The sequence below is a fragment of the Erythranthe guttata genome, chromosome 14 (assembly GCF_056151865.1).
Source record: "Erythranthe guttata isolate IM_541 chromosome 14, IM_541, whole genome shotgun sequence".
In the NCBI taxonomy this organism is placed as follows: Eukaryota; Viridiplantae; Streptophyta; class Magnoliopsida; order Lamiales; family Phrymaceae; genus Erythranthe; species Erythranthe guttata.
In genome coordinates, this window is record NC_142546.1 from 4,701,907 (window position 1) to 4,723,299 (window position 21,393).

Consider the following 21,393-nt stretch of genomic DNA (forward strand, 5'->3'; position numbering starts at 1 on the left):
ACGGCCGATAGAGGGAGAGAGGCTAGGGTTTCAAGCTTGTGTTATGTCGTTTTTGTGTTTTTTTTTGTGTTTTTTCTTTTTTTGTCTTTTAGAAGACATATAAATCCTATTTGTATGCTCCTTGTGAAAACCCTAACAGGCCTTAAGTTGGGCTAGGCCCAACAGCTTAAGTCCACTCTCTTTCTCGGCTCGTTTCTAACAAACGAATGCTCGTAAAAATATAACAATTATATTTTGACAACGAGCACAAAATATCATCGATACGAGTACCCCTTTGCAATTTACCAATTTCCGAAATTGGAAACCCTAATTTAGGACTTGCCAAATTGAGAAACTTCCCAAAATAGAAAGTTCACTAAATTTCCGTCGGATTCTTTTCCTCTACTTATTCTCATCCGTAATTAACAATTACGAATGTTGGACTCAATCACATTGACTTCCAATTACACTAAAATTAACTAATTAATCTTAGCTCGTTGCATTAAGGATTTCAAGTACACGAGCAGTGTGACCCTCGATGGTTTAGGTGTAAGCTAGCTGTGGGCCCACAACCCATTGTGGTTTAAACTCGTCCCTAGAGTTACAATTAAGTTGAAGCTAGTTTCAACTAAACTACCCAACGGATCAAGATTGGTGTCTAGCAACTACGCGTCATGATTCCCTAGATACATTTGAAGTGTCTGCAAGAACCGTGTGATATAGTTAACGTACAGTACGATCCCTTCGATACATATATCCTGATTGAACTAGAGGCATTGGTTCGTCGAGACCTCTTTATGAGTTCAATAAGTGTGTGGATGTTCTTGATTATATAATCCGTTCGTGTTTAACTAAGAGAAACATATTTCTCTAATCACGACACTTTCAGCTGTGGCCACAGACTTCATGGATTATAAATCGCAAGAACACACAGGATATCCATGACTACTCAAGCGATCGAATCCCCTAATACAATGCGCAGACCTCCCACTAGATTTCGGACTGCACGAACACTGGCCCTTGGGGCGGTCCTCGGTGGAACTCAGGGACAGGTCACGATACAGCTGGTCCTCTAGTGAAGTCACGGTGATGTTTGGGTCTTAAGGATTAATGGTGTACAACTATATCATAGAAACCTCTTCTCGATTATTGGTAACCACTTAGAGATCTCTAGATTGAGGGAGTTCAGTGAACTCATCAACTTATGAGCACCCACTTATGTATACCGATGTCACAACACCGTTGACTGATGAGACGCAATACACATACACTAAGTGCTAGTCTCGAATGGGAAAGGCCGATATCCTCATTAGTGGCTTAACCCGTTGACTAGGAACGATGTTTAACAGTTACTATACTTCAATAAATAATCTCACGATTCTACTAGATCTATTTACAGTAATTAAGTAACTGCAAGGACTACATCTATGCTTATGCAAGGGACAAAAATATAGAATGCCAAAGGGGGTTTTTATCATTAATACGAAATAGATTATTTACGAGTAGCGTGAGAAAACACAACAATTAGTTGACTCTTCGGTCACCTACTCTAACACTTCTCATCTTTACCAAACAGCTCCTCCTTGAATCCTTTTAACCATAGCCCCTCTTTCACTGCCTCAGTAGCAGCCATATATTCTTCTTCTGTAATGGAAAGAGCAACCACATTTTGCAGACAAGATTTCCAACTAACAGCTCCTCCATGAACTGTGTAAATATAACCAGACAAAGACTCCCTAGTATCCAAACAACCAGCATAGTCTGAATCTACAAAACCTTGAACTGCAATCCCATCCCTCTTATTTCTCTTATACAAGATTCTCAAACCACATGTGCCTTCTAGATACTTCAATAAGCTCTTCAATGCATTCCAATGTGCCTTTCCAGGCTCTGCCATAAACCTGCTTAATATGCTCAAATCATAAGCAATATCTGGTCTTGTTGACACCATACAGTACATAATACTTCCAACTACATTGGCATAAGGAATATTCTGTTGGGATGTGAAGCTCATGAGTCAACGAAAATTCGCAAGAGGTTCTAGATTAGTCAGTTTTAATTTTATTAACATGCTTTGATTAGATTCATTTAAAGAGGAATAAATCTAATCTAGCAACTTACAGTTTTCGCGAGCATATTCGTTTGTATCTTCGGCGCACGAACGAGGATCCACACCAAGCCTTCAATCCTCGAAAAAACTATTGTCCAAAAATTTACAGCCTTCTTCCTTCACCAATATATCCGATATGGTTGATCTGATGGAGAAACCCTTTGGACATAATATAGTACTATGGGTTAGAAAGCTACTGTATAAATTTCAAGCCTATCTAACAAACGGTTGATTTATGGTGAATTTCTTCACATGATTGCTCAGAAATTTCGAGAATAATAGTTTGCTCTAAAAACCTATAATCTTTATTATATATCCCGGATTAATAATACTTCTATAAGGGTGGACTTGTACTTGAAGAAATCTAAACCTATAATCGAGAAACTAAGAGAGAAAAGAAGAAGGGAAAAATATTTATCTCCAACGTGAAACGTGTGTTGCATTATTCTTCTTTCTCATCAACCTAATCTCTATTATATATAACACAAGGAGTCACACATAAAGAGGATTACATGAAAACAAATCTCACTCCTTCTATAACTCTATATAGTCGAAAATTGCAGTCCAACGGAGACTTAATTTTTGGCTATATTAATTTCAATATATAATATTGGTTGAACATTATTTTCTCGATTAATTAGAAAATAAAATGGGCTACAATAGGGACTAAAGGAGAAAATATAAATCAGGCAACTAATAATTTATTAAATTCAAACTCTTAAAAGAATTCATTAATTAATCATTAAATAATTATTTATTTTCGACTACCAAATAATTATTGAACTCCCGTTTATATTCTCGAATGTTACATTCAAGCTCCGGTCGATCATTAGATTCTCCCCACATTAAGATATGTATGTTATAACCACCATATAATTTACTCACTGCTAAATAAATTAAATGGTTTTTTTCATGAGTCTTACCCGCTTAACTTATTTGAGTACAACGGATACGAGACCCACTTGGCCAGGACTTGGCATAAACAAATCTTATAAGCTACTCAAGGGTTATTATCAATCCCATATTTCAGAGATGTGGATTCATTTCGATAATTAATTTCCACCTATTAATTCTTAATGTCTCTACCCAACGCATCCGGGGCCATTTGACTCAATATAAGAATATCTTCCATTGTGACATCAAAGTAGAGATCTTCAATTAAATGTGTACGTTAATTATCTAGGGATTAAGAGAGTAAGTAATTTACTGTCAACTAGAAATAACACAGTTTCATTTATGAACAGTGATGAAACAATTATTTCACTTTGTCCCATTCAACACATGACAGGTGTGCTAGTACAATAAGTCAAAACAATAACTACAAAAGTTATTCTCTTTTTACTATGATCAAGACCAATCACTTAAATATTGTGCTACAATTTTTTACCAATGGTTAGTCTATTTCCATCTAGATTGTGAACGTTTATCGTTAAATTCTAAACGAACTTTCGAAATGATCTTTATGTGCGCCGTAGCACACCATTTCGAATACTTTTAGACTTATGCTTTTAATTAATTGATAAACAATCAATTAAATTCATTGAATACCCTAGTGCAGATTCTCATAAAATGATAATATACTATTTTATTAATTCAATAATAAAATTATGTAGCTAAAAGCGAGACTTTTAGTCAACTATCCTAACATATTCTGCATATATAAATCTTCTTTAGAAGATTTTGGCTTAACTTGAAGTGAGCAGCTAAAGGAGTTCCAACTAGTTTCGAGTCAAGCATGCCATACTTAGAAATAACATTTCCAAATATTCTTTCTGAGATAGAACTAACTGAACCTTCTTTCTATCCCTAATAATATCAATGTCAAGAATTCTACTTGCATTTTCCATGTCCTTCATTTCAAATTCCCCCTCCAGTTTGAGCTTAAGGTTGCTGATCTCTTGAACATGTTTTCCAATGATCAACATATCATCAACATATAAGAGAAGAAGAATTTGATCCTCACCTTTTGATCCATTCTGATAGACACAACTTGGAATGGAATTTCCAATTTCTGCCAGTTCCGATCCGAAAAGTTCCGATTTTGGAACAACTTTTTTCGTTCCGACTTCCAAAATTCTGATTTTCGAATTTTTCCCGTTTTTTTGGATTGGAATTGGAATTATATAAAATGAATATGGAATTTCCGATATCCGATCCGATTTAATTCCAAAAAATTCCAATTTTTTTCCCGAAAAATACACCTATAAATAAGATATATTAGATAATACTTATTTTCCGAAAAATACACCTATAATTTTTGTTTTAGGATTTTGACATAATGAATTGTTGTTAGAAGTTTTATTGGATATTATGTTGTGTTTATTTTTATTTATTTTTTTAACTGAAATTTAGTAGTTATTAGTTTTACTTTTATCGACGTGGATGTTCTTATTTTTGAAAAATTGTGAACACTTTAGAAAATTTCGGCTAAGTTTTGAAATTTCAAAGCTTATGTGGTTTCCGATTTTTTTTGGAAATTCCGAAATTTCCGGGCCTTCTGGAATCGGAATGAATTTTTAGATTCCGAAAATTTTTGAATTGGAATTGATTTTGTACTTTTGTAGATTTTTGGAAATTTTCCGAAAATGCTAATTCCGATCCGATCCATCCGACTTTCACCCCTAGTCACGACGTTGGAATTCCTGTCAAGTAAATGAAATATAGCGGGCCTAAGCTCGTTGAATCAAGAAAGCCGATTTAGAGGCTAAATCATTAATATAACTCTGAGCTTGAAGCTCGTTGAAATAAGACGTGGTAATACCCGTCAAGAACCAAGTTAGAGGCTAAAGTCGTGAATATAACTTCGATCTTGAAGTTCGTAGAATCAAGACGTGGTAATATCCGTCAAAATCTGATTTAAAGGTTCAGGCTGCAAAAAATAACTCTGAGCCCGAAGCTAGTTGAGTCAAGATGTGGTAACATCCGTCAAGAGCCAAGTTAGAGGCTAAAGTCGAGAATATAACTCCGATCTTCAAGTTCGTAGAGTCAAGACGTGGTAATATCCATCGATATCTGATTTGAAAGCTAAGGTCGTAAAAAATAACTTTGAGCCCAAAGTTCGTTGAGTCAAGATGTGGTAATATTCGTCAAAGGCCGATTTAAATACCAAATATGTGAATATAACTTTGAGCCTGAAGCTCGTAGAGTCGCTATTAGACGTGGTAAGACAGGGTCAAGAGCAAATTTAGAAGCTATTAACAGCAAACCCAAACTCAAGGGGATTTGGGGTTATTTTGTTCCCACTGTACATATATCTCTCGCAAGGTGTGATTCCCGAGATTGAGCTATTTTGAGTGTATCCATATGTATATATCTCCTTTAGAGGATAGATTTCAGAGGTCGAGTTGAATTTTTATCAAGCGTACATAATGACCATGGACAAATATGACTATTGTCTACTCGATAGAGCAACTATACACTCAGTATTCACCGATAAAATATATTTGAGTGGGATATGTGCAAGACACAAGTTAAAACCATGTCAGACCCCGTGTAGATAATATATGGCTCTGGGAGTGCAGTAATTATGTTGCCCAACAGTGCCACAAACACTTATTATCTACGTAAAATGTGCATTTGCGCATTTGCTGACACAAATTATTGTGCAATACTGGGAATAAATGTCAAGCACTTAGTAGCATATGTTCACACTCAAACGGACTGGCGGAATCTTTGATTAAACACGTCCAAATAATTGTTTGTATGTTGTTGATGATATCTAAAACCACTATTGCAGCATGGGGCCATGCACTATTGCCTGCATCAACACTAATTAAATTACACGCCCCACCGTTTATCATATACATTCCCCAATGCAATTGGCCTTGGGCTTCAAGCCCGATATTTCGCACTTACGCACATTTGTTTGCGCCGTGCAAGTGACAATTCCTCCTCATCGGGAGAATAAAATGGATCTCCAATGCCGACTTGGCATTTATATTGGGTTTAATTCACCGTCGATTATTAGGTTCTTGAAACCAATGACGGGTGATTTATTTATCACTAGATTTGCAGACTGTCACTTTGATGAGACATTATTTATACCGATTGGTAAGGATATTCAATAGATCCATGATAATGATAAAGAAAACCAATCAAGAATCTCACATGGTGTGAGAAACATTTATCTCATCTAGAACCATGTACCTCTGAATGCGAAATGAGATTCATAGAACTATTCATTTACAAAATATTGTCAATAGACGTTCCGTTGCATTTAATGCCAGTAAAGTCACGAAGTCTTATAATTAGGTTGTGAATGCTCTAGATATGATCGTTGTTCCTGAAAAACATGCGAAAATGAATAATGATCCCCGCGGCAAAAACAAGGTAGACCTATTGGATCAAAGGTCATTGCTCTTAAAAAAAGAAAGGGTAAAATCGATGAACCCTTGAACCAAGTGGTTCCTAGTGATTGTGCTCCAGAACAATATGTTGAGCCTGATATCGGAAAAGCTATATCAAATTAAGAGAATACTGAGAATTCCATAAGTTATTTGAATGAGTTATGATATATAAATGAGATAATCATCAAAAATATTTTTTCATTATCAGTTTCTCTATAAATCTTTTACGATCATTATAACATTTTGAACAATGTTCTATAACGGTGCAGTTATATCTTAGCGATCTATCAAACATTCATATCCGCTGTCATTTATGAATATAATGTTGGTTGCATAAGCACATAGATGAGGCGATAGCATAAAAGACGATAGAAAAACGTTAAGTCATCCCTTGGGGGACTATTAAATCACGAGATAACTTAATGACAATACAATAATATAACTGTTAAAACCAATTCCTAGTCAACGGGTTACGCCATTAACGAGCATACATGTCTTTTTCCATTTGAGACTAAGCTAGCATTTAGTGTTAGCGGATGGAGAATGTAGGTTTTTGTTTAGCTTGAAGAGAGAAAGAGATGGCGAGAGCATTTTGTCGTAACAGAGACGTCACTCCCTTGCTTAAAATAAGCGTATCTGTAACTAAATGTTGCTACTTATTTAGCTCTTAATAGAGTGAGCTATCTGTTGTGATTTGAATTTGTCTATTGTTACCTTAAGGGGTGAATTACGAGAAATCCATTGAGGTAATGCCTAGTTACGAAAATACCCTCATGTTTGTGAGATTACAAAAATCTCTTTCTACTCTGTGTTTGACCGTTACATTCACAGAAAATGTGTTTTGTTCAATTTTTATGAGATGTAAACGGACAAAATAAAGCTCCCATGCACTCCTCTTGGCCCATGATAGGTGTAGTTTTGTGAAATAGCAGAATAATTAAAGTAGGATAGAGAATGTAGTACACTTTCCAAGTTTTTGAGAATTTTGATTATTATCAGAAGAAGAAGCCTTGTTTGAAAATTTTTTTTAGGCTTATTTTTTACAAAATTCACTTTACCCAAAGACTTGTGATTGTTACTGGTTTTCAAATCAAGTTCTTTACTTTTCAAACCATTTATAATAGTATCCAAAGTCATTTTATCTGTGTCATACTTAATGGGTGATTTTACATCATTGTAAGAGTCTGGAATAACATTTAAAAGAACAATGGGGGTGTACTCATTAATTATTTTATCCCCAGTCAACTTAATATTTTGCACCAGTTTTGTAAGAACATCAAGATTTTCATCATGATCTTTGTGAAAATCAAGTTTAAATCTAAAAAAAATTCCAGCAAAAATATTTTGGTGGGTAAGGAGGTTTCAATATAAAGATCTTCTAACTTATCCCATAATTCCTTAGCAGTATCAAGCTTAACATCTTCGTAATCATAGAATCAGATAAGTTTAAAATAATTAGCGAATAAGCAAGTTCATCAAGATCATCTTTCGCATCCTTTGTAGTTTTATCATCATAAGATTGAGTTCTAGATTTAAAACAAATATATTGAACTAAGACACCTTTCATTTTTTGTTTCCAAATAGCAAAATCACCATTGCCATCAAATGATGCCACTGAAAATAAGAAAAACAAGTTGCACGCCGACAACAACAGAAATAAAGCACACAAGTTGCACACAGACATCAACACAAAGAGAAATAACACCCACATGACTATGGCAATCACAAAAGATGGTCACAGAAGCTCACACAAGTCAAATAGGGTGCATAAAGTAAAGTTAACGGTTTCGGACAACAAGGCTATCTTAGGCTACCTCCATCCCCCAGATTCTTGCGACACTAAGCGGTTCGGGTAATGGGGGTTTGGTGTAGTAAGTAGCCTGAGTTAAATCAAGCTCCAATATATATATATATATATATATATATATATATATATATATATATATATATATATATATATATATATGAGCGAAAGTTTTCTCAAACCACTGAAGATCTACCACAGGTTTTCCAGGATTTTACGCAGGAACAAGAGCGAGTGAGAACGTAACCGATTTTCACAGCACGAGTATGTTAAGAACAAGTGCCGAATTGATGCTCTGATAACACTGTTAGGTACAAGTTCCAATAGTTCTAGCAATAAATTCGTTATAACAGAAAGATGGAAAGAGATAGAAAGCAAGGATAGCTCAACTTAAAGCTGCATGTATAAACATCGGTTCAATTCCCTTTTCCAGTGTTCAGTTCAGAAGATTCAACGTTTGGTGGTAATTCCAAAACGGAAACAAGCACCAAGCAACTGCCACACACCTGAAACGCTAGATTCACCTAGAACTCACACTGAGTAGACTCATCAACACATGCACAGTCAAATCAGACACAAGTCACCCTCTCTAGCACAAACCCTAGTTTTCCTCACTCAAAGATCTCAATCACTCACAGAAGAGGATTAACTGTGAAAACACTTGGTTTGAATTAAACGTAAAGTCTATCTCATCTCTCTCTCTCTCTCTCTCTCTCTCTCTCTCTCTCTCTCTCTCTCTCTCTCTCTCTCTCTCTCTCTCTCTCTCTCTCTCTCTCTCTCTCTCTCTCTCTCTCTCTCTCTCTCTCTCCCCATAATATATATATATATATATTCAGATTCAACGGTCCGCATTATTAAATCTGCTACTCGGAGGCAAGGACATCCATTGTTCGGAAAGGCCTGCGATGGTGTCGACGAAAAACGACAATTGTGACAAAGTACTGTAGAGAGAGGGGGTAAGAAGAGAGACAAACGACACAGTTGAGAATGAATTGCTAGAGTTGAGAGGAAGAGTGAGAAAGAACAATGTGAAGGACCAACATCAATCACCCAAGATGGACATAATCAGGTCAGACTTAAGCAGTGGGCTTAAGTTGTTTAAGCTCAATTCTCTCAGTTGGGCTGCCACAATTATATAAGACCGGCCACATCCAAAGTTCATTTGTGGGCACAATTCTCGACCCCCAAGACATTAAAAGTTAAAAGCTAAGGACTAAGGCCTCGACTTTTTTTTGGGGCAAATGACAAAAAGGGACATGACAAGGGATTTAAATACATATTGGTTTAATAAATAAACAGTCTTTCAAATAAACTCATCCCCATGTCTTTAGTCTAAAATACCCTCCATAATATAATTTCTATCATTCCCATCCATTGTACTCTAAATTCCTTAACATTACACATTGACCCCATATTTAAACAAATATATCACATTAACCCCCATTTTAATAATTTTTTGAAAAAATATTTTTTTTTCTAAACATAATTTTTTTTCTGAATTTTTTTTTCCGGCCAAATTCCGGCATTGACTTTATTTTTTTTTTAACACTTTTTTTTTTCTGAATTTTTTTCCGGCAGGTCAACCGCCATTGACTGCCGGTCTCCGACGTTGACTTTTTTGTTTTTGATTTTTTTTTGAAATTTTGTTTATTCTTAGAATTATTTTTTTTAATTAATATTACTGTCTTGACTGCTAAATTACTGTCTCATACAGTAATATTACTGTTTGGGACAGTAATATTATGAATATTATTTTCCCGAACAGTCATATTACTGTCCCAAACAGTAATATTTCTAATATTACTATCCAAAACAGTAATATTACTAATATTACTGTCCCAAACAGTAATATTATTGCAGTAGACAGTAATATTACGGTCGTAGACAATAATATTACAGTTGAAGACAGCAAAAATGCAGGCCAAGACGATAAATTTAATTAATACAGTAATATTACTGTCTCAGACAGTTAAATTACTGTTGGAGACAGTAATTTAGGACAACAATATTAATTAAAATAATTTTTTTTAAGAAAAAACAAAATTTCAAAAAAAAACAAAAAGTCAATTAACAGTTAAACTACTGTATCCGACAGTTAAATAACTGCTGGAGACGGTAATTTAGCAGCCAAGACATTAATATTAATTAAAATAATTATTTTAAGGAAAAAAAAAACTCAATTAATAGTTAAATTATTGTCTCCGACAGTTAAATAACTGTTGGAGACAGTAATTTAGCAGCCAAGACATGAATATTAATTAAAATATTTTTTTAAGAAAAAAAAGGTCAATTAACATTTAAATTACTGTCTCCGACAATTAAGTAACTTTTGCAGATAGTAATTTAGCAGCCAAGATATTAATAACAAGTTAAATATTTTCTTTAAGAAAATAACAAAATTAAAAAAAATTAAAAAAAAAAATCAACGTTGGAGACCCAACGGTCAACGACGGTTGACCTACCGGAAAAAAATTTCAGAAAAAAAAAAGGTCAACGTCGGAAACCGGCGATCATCGGCGGTCTCTGGTGGTGGCGGGTCAAAATTGAAATTAGGGTCAAAATTGATTAGTTGGTATAAATCATGAAATTAGAGTTGAATTGGGTTTCAAGGAATTGGGGGTAATTTTGGTATATATAAAAGGGTTTCATTATTTGTAAATAAGTTTGAATGAGCTGGAAATATTTGAAAGACAAAAAAGTTGGATGTCCTTTTTTTTTAATTAAGTACCCTTGTCAGGCGCCTTTTTGAGATTAACCCTTTTTTTTTTGTTATATATTTATATAATTGGGATTATTAGTGAGAACCCCCAACACATTAAGATATATTAAGGTGGATCCACACCCTTTTACAATATTAGTGAGAATCCCCTTAATTATTTAATTAAATTAATATTATTACAATTATTAAATATTATACTTATATTATCCCTAATCACCAAATCTTATATTTACAAACCCTAGCCCCATCATCTGTCACAAACAGCCGTTCTCTAATCCCCATCACCTTTACTCTTCTTTTCTGGAATCGACCAGTAGTATCGGCAGCAGTGGTGAAGGTGGCGAAAGCGGCGTCACATCTCAACAACGAGGAGGAAGATCCCGACCCCTTCTCTTCTTTCTCGAATTGGGAATCCGATGGCGGCGGAGGCGAGGGCGAAGGCGAGGACGAATGCGGCAAAACGAGGACGGACAGTTGCCTTTCCCGGTCCTTCCCATTTCCTTTTCGAGGGATGAACAGATCTGCTGGTACTTTTTTTTTTTTTTGTTCTTCAATTTTTGGAAGTATTCCTGCAATACTCGTCGGAAGACCACTCCACCACTGTTGTAATGGAATCGATGACCTCGAGGAGGATGTCGAAACCTCGGGCTGCATTTTCATGTGAGAATCGCGTCCGCCGACGCCCAACCGTAACCTCGGATGCCGTTAACATAGGCAGAGCTTCGTCCGTTATGTTCGGTATTGTTTGGGAGGCTGACTATTCGTTCAATTAATTGTAGAATGTATGTTCGTTTGTTGAAATTGTGTTCATGTTACTCAAAAATATATAGTTGTTTTCGTTACGGTTGTAGTTGGTTTCGATAATGGTCGTTGTTGTTGTAGTTCTGGTGTGATTTTTTTGCTTTTGTTTTAGTTGATTTTAATAATGTGTAATTGATTTAATATAGTTGTTTTCGTATAGCAATATATTTTCGCATAATAATATTGTTGTATTCATTACTTTTTAGTTGGTTTGAATAAATAGTTAATTTAACAAATAGTTGTTGGAGATGCTTTGATTAAACAATTAAGTAATCTTACAATGAAAATAATGTAATATATAATTAATTTATAAATAGTAAAACTGACGTATAGTTGTTTTAATACCAATTGTTTTAATAACAGTTGTTTTATTGAAATATAGTTGTTTAACCGAAAAATAAAAAAAAAATATAGTAAAAGAATATTTAAAGAAAAATATTAAACAAATTAAAAAAAAATTTAATTTTTTTATTATTTTTTAAACAAGAAACAAATAAAAAAACCGAAAATTAATATTAAAATAAAAAATTAAAACAATACATCAAACTAGTGGATAATGGGTAGATAATAGTTGGAGGGTAAATTTGAAAATAAAAAAAAATAATGGGTCTCTCACTAATAAAAGATGGGGTTTCTGTGCATAAGTCCCCAACCAAGCATCTTTATTATTATAGGTTTAGGGTTATATCTCTTTCACCAATAAGTTCATTCATTTAATATCATGTATATGCCAATATTACCCCCAACACTTTATACCCAATTCTTAATTGTAACCCCAATTTAATAAATTTTGTACACAAAAATCCAATTTTGACCACAAAAATCAATTTTGACTTTTTTTTTCAAAAAAGTTTTTGCCGTCAGATTCCGGCGTTGACTTGTCGATTTTTTTTTCTTCCAGATTTTTTCGCCGATTTCTTGATAATTTATATCTACACAAATAATTCCTAAATTACTTGCCTTGATTAACAATTCATTATAGGTAAATAAACCACTTATTAATGAGCTTATGATATAGGAAAAAAATACATAACAAAAAAATATACGGTAAAACTTCAATAAATTAATACTCGATAAATTAATAACATCGCTTAAATAATAATTTCTTACGGTCTCGACTCAGTAAAAACATATTAAATTATTAGCTCGATAATTTAAATTTCGCTAAATTAATAGAATTTTGTCACGACTGAATTAAATTATAGATAAAGAGGAAAAAAAAATATACAATTACTCTTTATTCCTTGAGTAATTCAAAAACGACGTCGTATATGTAATACACACAACACAGTGTCCAGAGTCCCACTATTGAATGACGAAATTGAGTTAAGAGAAACCCTAGTGAATTACAGAGTGAATTACAGAGCGAATTCAGCTACAAATTGATTCGACAATGGCGATTTCAGGAGATCTTAGGGTTTCCGCAGCTCTGAGTTCGTACAAATTCAACCCCCTTCGCACGAGATCGCATTTCCCCCCTTCCAAGGTAATTTGTTCAACTCATTCTCCATTTTTCCGTTAGATGTTTCTCTCTCTAGTTTTTCCGTTTTTTTTATTCAATACTGTTGTTCTGGAGATTGATTAATCTCTATTTTCAGCATTTAATTATATATGTTAAATTATTTGTGAATATGGATGAAGGAAGGGCTACATTATATTCGTGAATGTTGGATATAAGCTTTACAATGATGATTCCGCGATTACTTTTATCTAATTTTCTACCCGAAAAATTACCGCCTTCGTGCAAATACTTTTTTCCTCCTTGTTCTAAAGCATGTATAAAGCAACTTAATTAGGATGTGTTAATTTCCATCTTTGTTTGATGATTCCTTTCGAGGTTGATCAGTGAAGTGGCTTCTAATTATGCTCGTTTATTAATCGATTCAAGCTTCATGTGATATATACAGTTTATATAATTTCTCTCGGGTTTACCATGTCCTCGTTTAGTTGAAATATTGTGTGTCACAGATTTTTAGCCAAGATATTGTCTCAGCATTGAGAAACGGCCTGAATCTACATTATTCTTTTATTACTTTGTATACAAAACAGTTTAATTGATTACTGCCTCGTGACAAAAAAGTTTTGGCTCAAAATTGATTAATTTGTGAAATTTGGGGTCAAATTGAGGTTAAATTAAGGATGAAATTGGAGCATATTAACGTATGAGGGGCTATTTTAGTCTTTTATAAAAATCTGGACCATGTGTGGACTTATTTGTAAAAGAGTTTTTTGTTTGAATCTCTTTATGAATAAGTTCTCATTTTTTGTTTGAATCTCACTAATATATTACATTCACTAATCAAAGAAAAGGAGCTGAACCCATTTAATTTAGGGTAAATTACAAACACCCCCCTGAGGTATGGTCAAATTACAAAAACCCCCCTCTTGTTTGGATAATTACATCTACCCCTCAACTATGATTTTTTTCGTACACCTCCACCCTTATTGTGCCAAATTCAATATAATCATCTAGATTCCGTGGAATGTGCTCTAGTTTGTATTCTTTATGTGTAAAAATACAGTTTTCGATGCACTACAAACTGATATACACAAGCTAAAAATCACATATTATGATCATCTTACTTCATAATGTAGAGTTTGAATGGTATAAAACGGGTACAAAAGTGATAATATTTCATATAATCTCGAAGATTCCACTAAATTTGAAGAGATGAGGGGGTGGTTGTAATTATCCAAACAAGAGGGGTGTATTTGTAATTTGATCATACCTCAGGGGGTATTTGTAATTTACCCTTTAATTTATTACATTCACAATCCCATCGAAAATATATCCCTTCTTAGATAAAGTGAGCAAATAAATTCGACATATAATTTCCAATTTGCGTATGTTTTTTTTTCCTTCTCAATTTTTCTAATTTTATTTTAGGGATTATTTTGTAGACCCCCCTCATTTCCAAATTATATAGAACTAACTATCAAGTGGATTACACTCTAGGTGAAACCCCCCTCATTTCGAAAATATTTTGACATAACCCCCTGGGCTACCCTGAAGTTCCTATAATACCCTTCTAAAATCAGTTTTAACCCTAGCCACTCACGGTCTCTCTCTTCTTCTCCCAAATACAAAATCCCGCCTCTACAAACCTCTCACCGGCGAAATTGCTTCCCGGAGCCATAACTCTCTCTCCGGTGGTCGGAATTCGATGGTTTAACTACCGTTGGATTCCTCTCGTCGAGCTCTTTCTTTGGTGGTGATTTCATTCAGTTTCGAGCGCGGATCTGTTTCTGCAATTTTTTTTCATTCGAGGACGGTGGTCTTGCCGGAGCTTTATTTTGTGTTCCACCCGTCGAAATTTGACGGGTCATCCACCGTTGGATTCCTCTCGTCGGGATCTATATTTTGATGGTAATTTCGTTTATTTTTATCTTTTCAGATTTATTTCTATATTTTTTTTGCATTTCCCAGCAATAACCTCTCTCTCTATCTCTCGATCTCTTAATGTTTGGTGATTTTTGAGTGTTTTGATGTTTTTATTCAAATTTGTTGATTTGCACTAAAGTAATTTCTTTTTGTTTTGATTTTGCAATTGCAGCGTAATGAAGGCCATTGATTCTTTCCTTGAAGGTGTCAATTTTTTGTTTTTTTAAGTTACATCAGATCTGTTCAACAGACTGTATACATTACTATGCATTACTATAGTAACATGTAGTTACATATGCGTATATTTTATGTATTTTCGATTTGTATTTTATTGGTTCTGATGTGATTTATAATAAAAATATTTAAATTTGTAAATTTTTGTTGGGGTTTTATGAATTTATTTTGTATAAGTCAGTATTCGTGTGTGTATACAATTGATCGACTAAAAATATGGGGAAAAAACGAACATAACTATGAATTACTATAGGTACTATAGTTACATGTAGTTATTTTCAATCTAGTTATTTTCAGTACTGTAAACATATTGTTTTGAAAATTAAAAAAAAAAATTAAAAAAAAAATAAAAAAAAAAATAATTTTTTGTATTTTAAAAAAAAATAAAAAAAAATATATATATATATATATATATATATATATATATATATATATATATTTTATTATTTTTTTTAAATCTGTTTGTTATATATATATATATATATATATATATATATATATATATATATATATATATATATATATATATATATATATATATATAACAAACAGATTTAAAAAAAATAATAAAAAAAAAATAATAATAAATAAATCAGCGAAAATGATAAATGCAGGACCATAAATGTTGAATGCAATTTGGCCGAAAATTGCACATAAGGGTAGTATAGTACTTTCGCTTCCTCAGGGGTATGTCAAAGGATAATTTGGGCTTGGATTTATCCCTAGTTTATTTGGTGGCTAGGGGTATGTAAAATAACCCCATTATTTTATTGGTTTGAGGGGTGATTGTACATAACTCGTCAAACAAGAAGGGGATATTTGTAATTTGATAATAGTTTAAGGGATTTTTATGCAAAAGTCCCCAACCAAGCATGTTTATTATTCTAGGTATAGGGGACATATCTCTTTCACCAATAAGCCCATCCCTTTAATATTTATTATAACTAAACGAAACATTCATGTATATCCCAATATTACCCTCAATCATTTATACCCAATTCTTAATTGTAATCCAAATTAATCAATTTTGTCCATAAAAGTTCAATTTTGACCACAAAAATTCAATTTTGACTTTTTTTTGGAGTATAATTTAATATGCTCCAATTTCATCCTTAACTTAATTTAATCTCAATTTGACCCCAAATTTCACAAATTATTAAATTTTGACCCAAAATTTTTTTTTTTTTCAAAAAAATTTTTTTTTTCAAAAACTTTTTTTTGCCGCCGGATTCCGGCGTTGACCGGCGGTCAACGCCGGTCTCCGGCGTTGACTTTTTAAACTTTTTTTTTTTTTTTTTTTTTTTTCTTCCGGATTTTTTTTCCGGATTCCGGCGTTGACTTTTTTTTTTTTTTTTTTTTTCTTTTTTCTTTTTTTTTTTCTTTTCTTTTCTTCCGGATTTTTTCGCCGGTTTCCGGCGGTCTCTTTCTTTAGTGTTTTTTTAAGTTTTTTTTTTTTTTGTTTGGTTTGTTTTGTTTTTCCACGCCCGCCGCTACACGTTGACCGTAATTGTGCTGTCACTGACAGTAATTTAGCGTAATTATACTGTCAATGATAGTTAATTAACGTAATTGTACTGCCGTTGACATTACATTTATGTAATTGTGCTGCCGTTGACAGTAAATTAATGCAATATTATATTTTTTTGTTTATTATTATTTTTTTTTATTTTTTTTGATTTGTTGACAAGTCAACGTAATTATATTACTGTCGTTGACAGTAAAATAACTGTAAACACAATAATATTACTGTCAACAACATCAATATTATTATTTTTTTGGGGTGTTTGTTTTGTTCGAGTTATTCACGAAGTAACGTAATAATATTACTGTCTACTATTGTAATATTACTGTTGCTATAGTAATATTACTGTCACTCACAGTAATATTAATTCTTTTGGTTTTTTTTATTTTGTTTACATTTGTTGAACGGACAACATAGTAATATTACTTTATTATACAATAATAATGAATTTTGTTGTGTTAATATTAATGTGCTAGAGATTAATATAGCAATATCAATGTGTTAAACTATAGTTTAGTTAATTTTACTGTGTTTAACATTAATATAGTTAATATTACTGTCATTCACAGCAATATTGCTGTTTAAACGGAAAAAAAAGTTACAGAAAAAAAAAAAAAAAAAAAAAAAAAAAAAAAAAAAAAAAAAAAAAATTAAAAAGTCAACGCCGGAGACCGGCGTTGACCGCCGGTCAACGCCGGAATCCGGAAAAAAAATCCGGAAGGAAAAGAAAAAAAAAAAAAAAAAAAAAAAAAATTAAAAAGTCAACGCCGGAGACCGGCGTTGACCGCCGGAATCCGGAAAAAAAATCCGGAAGAAAAAAAAAAAATAAATAAATAAATAAATAAAAAGTCAATGCCGGAGACCGGCGTTGACCGCCGGCCATGCCGGAATCCGGAAAAAAAATCCGGAAGGAAAAAAAAAAAAAAAAAAAAAATTAAAAAGTCAACGCCGGAATCCGGCGGGAAAAAAAAGTTTTTGAAAAAAAAAAAATTTGTGAAAAAAAAAAAGTTTTGGGTCAAAATTGAATAATTTGTGAAAGTTGGGGTCAAATTGAAGTTAAAGTAAGTTAAGGATGAAATTGGAGCATATTAAAGTAAGAGGGGTTATTTTAGTCCTTTACATAAATCTGGACCATGTGTGGACTTATTGGTAAAGGAGAATATTGTCTGGATCTCTTTATGAATAAGTTCCCACTGATGGGCTTATTTGTAATATGCCCATAGTTTAACGGCTGGATGGATATAATATACCTTAATTTGATCGGTAAGCAGACCTTTGTAGATGAGATATAACGATTTAATAGCGTATTTTATACTTTATCTATTAGAATCCAATAAAAACAAAACATCTCATAATCTACATGACTACATCTATCTATCTATATTTATATATAAACACCATGAACGTACAATGCTTATTCACAACTAATAAACACGAGAGAGAGAGAGAGAGAGAGAGAGAGAGAGAGAGAGAGAGAGAGAGAGAGAGAGAGAGAGAGAGAGAGAGAGAGAAGAGTATGGAGATTAATCATCAAGATTATGAATCTGCGTACCAATATCCACCAGGTTATCGATTTGCACCAAAGGATGAAGAGCTAATCACTGAGTACTTGGTCAAGAAGATCAACAATCAGCCGATCCCCATCGATGATATCAGAGTTGTCGATTTTTACAAATATAATCCTGATACTTATTCAGGTTTGTTCTTTAATTTGATTACTAGCTAGATCGATCTTTCTTTAATTTTTCGTTCTTGTGTTCATTATATGATTATGTTGATGAGTTAGGGTTTACTCAACGATCTTCGCCTAGGGTTTTATTAGTTACGTACGTATATTTCACATGCATGATCTCTTTTCTTTTATATTTATTTATTAGTAATTTTTTGCGTTGTTTTTATTTTCAGATCTAGTTGCGTTGGGGTTTAACTAATGATCTTAGTCTATATAGTCTTTGTACGCTGAACTTAGTTTTCTTGATAAATTTGGGATTCTAGTCGAGTTTTAATAATTCTTAAAAATAGACCCCTATCAATTTGTATTGTATAATATATACATTAATTCATTCTAACGAACACGACTGAACAAATTTTTTTGATTATAATATATAAAGAGTGTAAGACATTATTTGGGTCCCCTATTTTTTTTTCTCTAAAAATCAGGGGCCCAAGGCATATTAGAACCGGCTGGTCTAGGGTTGTGCATGATCTGGTCTAGGGTTTGATTGGTTAAATTTCTACATGCAAATATATTGAACGTGAAAATTAACCCATGTGTGTATACATGCAAATATATTGAACGTGAAAATTAACCCATGTGTGTATATATACAGGTAAATATCCAACACTTGGAGATAATGAATGGTACTTTTTCACATTGAGGAATAAAAAGAACCCGAAAGGATCGAGGCCCGATCGGACGGCAAACAACGGATACTGGAGGGCTACCACAGCAGATACACCTATTAAAAATATTGATGGTGTCACTATTGGATCAAAGAGGTCTTTGAATTTCTGGGAAGGATTACATCCAAATAGGTCAATTAAGACTGATTGGATTATGCACGAATTTATTGCTGCTACTAATAATCAACAACCTTCTCGAAACAAAAGGGACAGAAACGACACGAAGGTACGTACTTATACATATACATATACTGTGTGTGTAATGATTTGATTGTTAATGAGTGTAATTGATCATTAACTTTCTTTTTTATTTATTTGAAATTTGCAGTTTGAAGATTGGGCATTGTGCCGCATTCATAAGAGAGCTACGAAATTGGATAAAAAAGCAGTCGCTGCACACGGCCGCCAATTTGATCAAGAAGTTCAACAATTAGTTGCACCAGCACCAGTAAATCTACTTCCCAATTTCGACATACGTGTGCAGTCAGAAAATCTACTTGTACCAGCACCAGCACCAGCACCAGAGAATCTACTTTCCGATTTCGACATTCGTGTGCAGTCAGAAAATCTACTTGCACCAGCACCAGCACCAACACCAGCAAATCTACTTCCCGATTTCAACATTCGTGTGCATTCAGAAAATCTACTTGCCGATTTCGACATTAATGTGCCAGAATATCTACTTCCAGCACCAGCACCAGCACCAGCACCAGAGGGCGAGTTGCCGTCGGATTTTGCATTATATTGGAGTAGTATATTGGAGGGATTACCGATTGAAGAAGGAAAAGAAGAAAAAGAACCCGCAAGAGAGGCGGCTGATTTGCCGTCAGAAGATTCAGCCAAGGAATTTGCAAATGATGATGCGTTTTGGAGTAGCGTTTTTGATGATGAAGATGAAGAAGCTCAGGCAAATCAGTGGGCGAGGCTGCCGAAAAGACGACATTTATAAGTTTTGAGTGTTCATAATCCAAATCGAAGAGATCATCGATCCCTTGAGTCGTTGTTGTTGAACCGTAATAATTCATGTTTTCTTAAGTATAAATCCAGTGGAGATTCGAAGATTCAATTCCATGATGTAAGATACGCTTCTCGTTAATTCAAGCATGTAGTATGTATGTACTATAAATTTCTAACAAGTGGTATGAGAGCCACCATTTTTTGAATCATTGGGATTTCTCAATTTTGCTGAATTTTATTAAATTTCGTAAAATCTTAAATTTTAATTCAATTTGGTGAGGTTATACAATTGTTTGATTATGTTTTCCAAATGCATCAATTCGGATCAATTGAATTAAGATTAAGCATTAAGAATTAACGTAAAAATTCTGAAATTCTATCGATGGTGAGGGTGGCGGCTGGTCTGGAAGGAGAATATTTGGTTTGATCAAGTTTTGGGAAATTTCAATTTCACCCCAGATTTAGGGTTTCTGTAACTTCAATTTGGTCCCCGAAGTTTGGTTATTCTTGATTTGGACTGGGGTCCAATTGAAAATATTTACAAATCTGATTTAGGGCCCAAAGCTTCCGAAAAGTTCATCTAAGTCCCCAAATTTAGAGTTTCTCTCAAAACTGCAGTACATTTTTTGAAAATATATTTCCACACACAAATTAAGTATTTCTGAATCTCACGTCCGTTTTCTCTCAAAGACTTTTCTTTCGAAATTTCAACTATGTCCTTTAAGTTGTAAGATTTTCTGGATTTGGGGCAAGCGCAATTTTTAATGAATAAAAAGTTGATTTAAGGTTTTTTGGGACGTTTAAAATATTTCAATTATTTTGAGGGACCGAACTAATATGTGAATTCTTTTAAATTCATTTGAGTCGAAACACTTGTTTTAAGTCTAAATTGAGTTACTAATATAGTCCAAATCCATATAAACGTAGATTTATTTTTAAAATTTATTTTGGCCTCTAAATTAAAATAAGGTTGAATTGTAAGCCCCACATCATCTTTAGCTCAAATTCAATATAAAAATGGATTCGAAGTTTTCAATTCATACTCATTTTTTATGAATAACCATATTACTGAGTTTGATTCGAAAACAATACAGCGAGGCAACCTTAGTGATCGATACAGACTATTAGCGCTCAGG

The 21,393-nt window shown here is 33.4% G+C and overlaps 1 protein-coding gene and 1 pseudogene across 1 annotated transcript; one reads left to right on the plus strand and one right to left on the minus strand.

Annotated features, from left to right (window-relative positions):
* Positions 1-1,528: 1,528 nt before the first annotated feature.
* LOC148764971 (secreted RxLR effector protein 161 pseudogene) lies at positions 1,529-1,993 on the minus strand (annotated as a pseudogene).
* An 11,008-nt stretch (positions 1,994-13,001) lies between these two features.
* On the plus strand, positions 13,002-20,366 carry LOC105959878 (uncharacterized). Its single transcript, XM_012984045.2, has 4 exons — positions 13,002-13,245; positions 18,463-18,594; positions 19,228-19,526; positions 19,629-20,366. Exons 3-4 carry the CDS (start codon positions 19,455-19,457, stop codon positions 20,247-20,249), a joined length of 693 nt encoding a protein of 230 aa, XP_012839499.2. The 5' UTR covers positions 13,002-13,245; positions 18,463-18,594; positions 19,228-19,454; the 3' UTR covers positions 20,250-20,366.
* The last annotated feature ends 1,027 nt before the right edge of the window (positions 20,367-21,393 follow it).

Bases quoted from the DNA above. Each gene is read 5' to 3' on its own strand.
- LOC105959878 (XM_012984045.2), top strand. From the start codon at position 19,455: ATGCACGAATTTATTGCTGCTACTAATAATCAACAACCTTCTCGAAAC. The intron at 19,527-19,628 runs GTACGTACTTAT...TGAAATTTGCAG, and splicing joins GGGACAGAAACGACACGAAG to TTTGAAGATTGGGCATTGTG.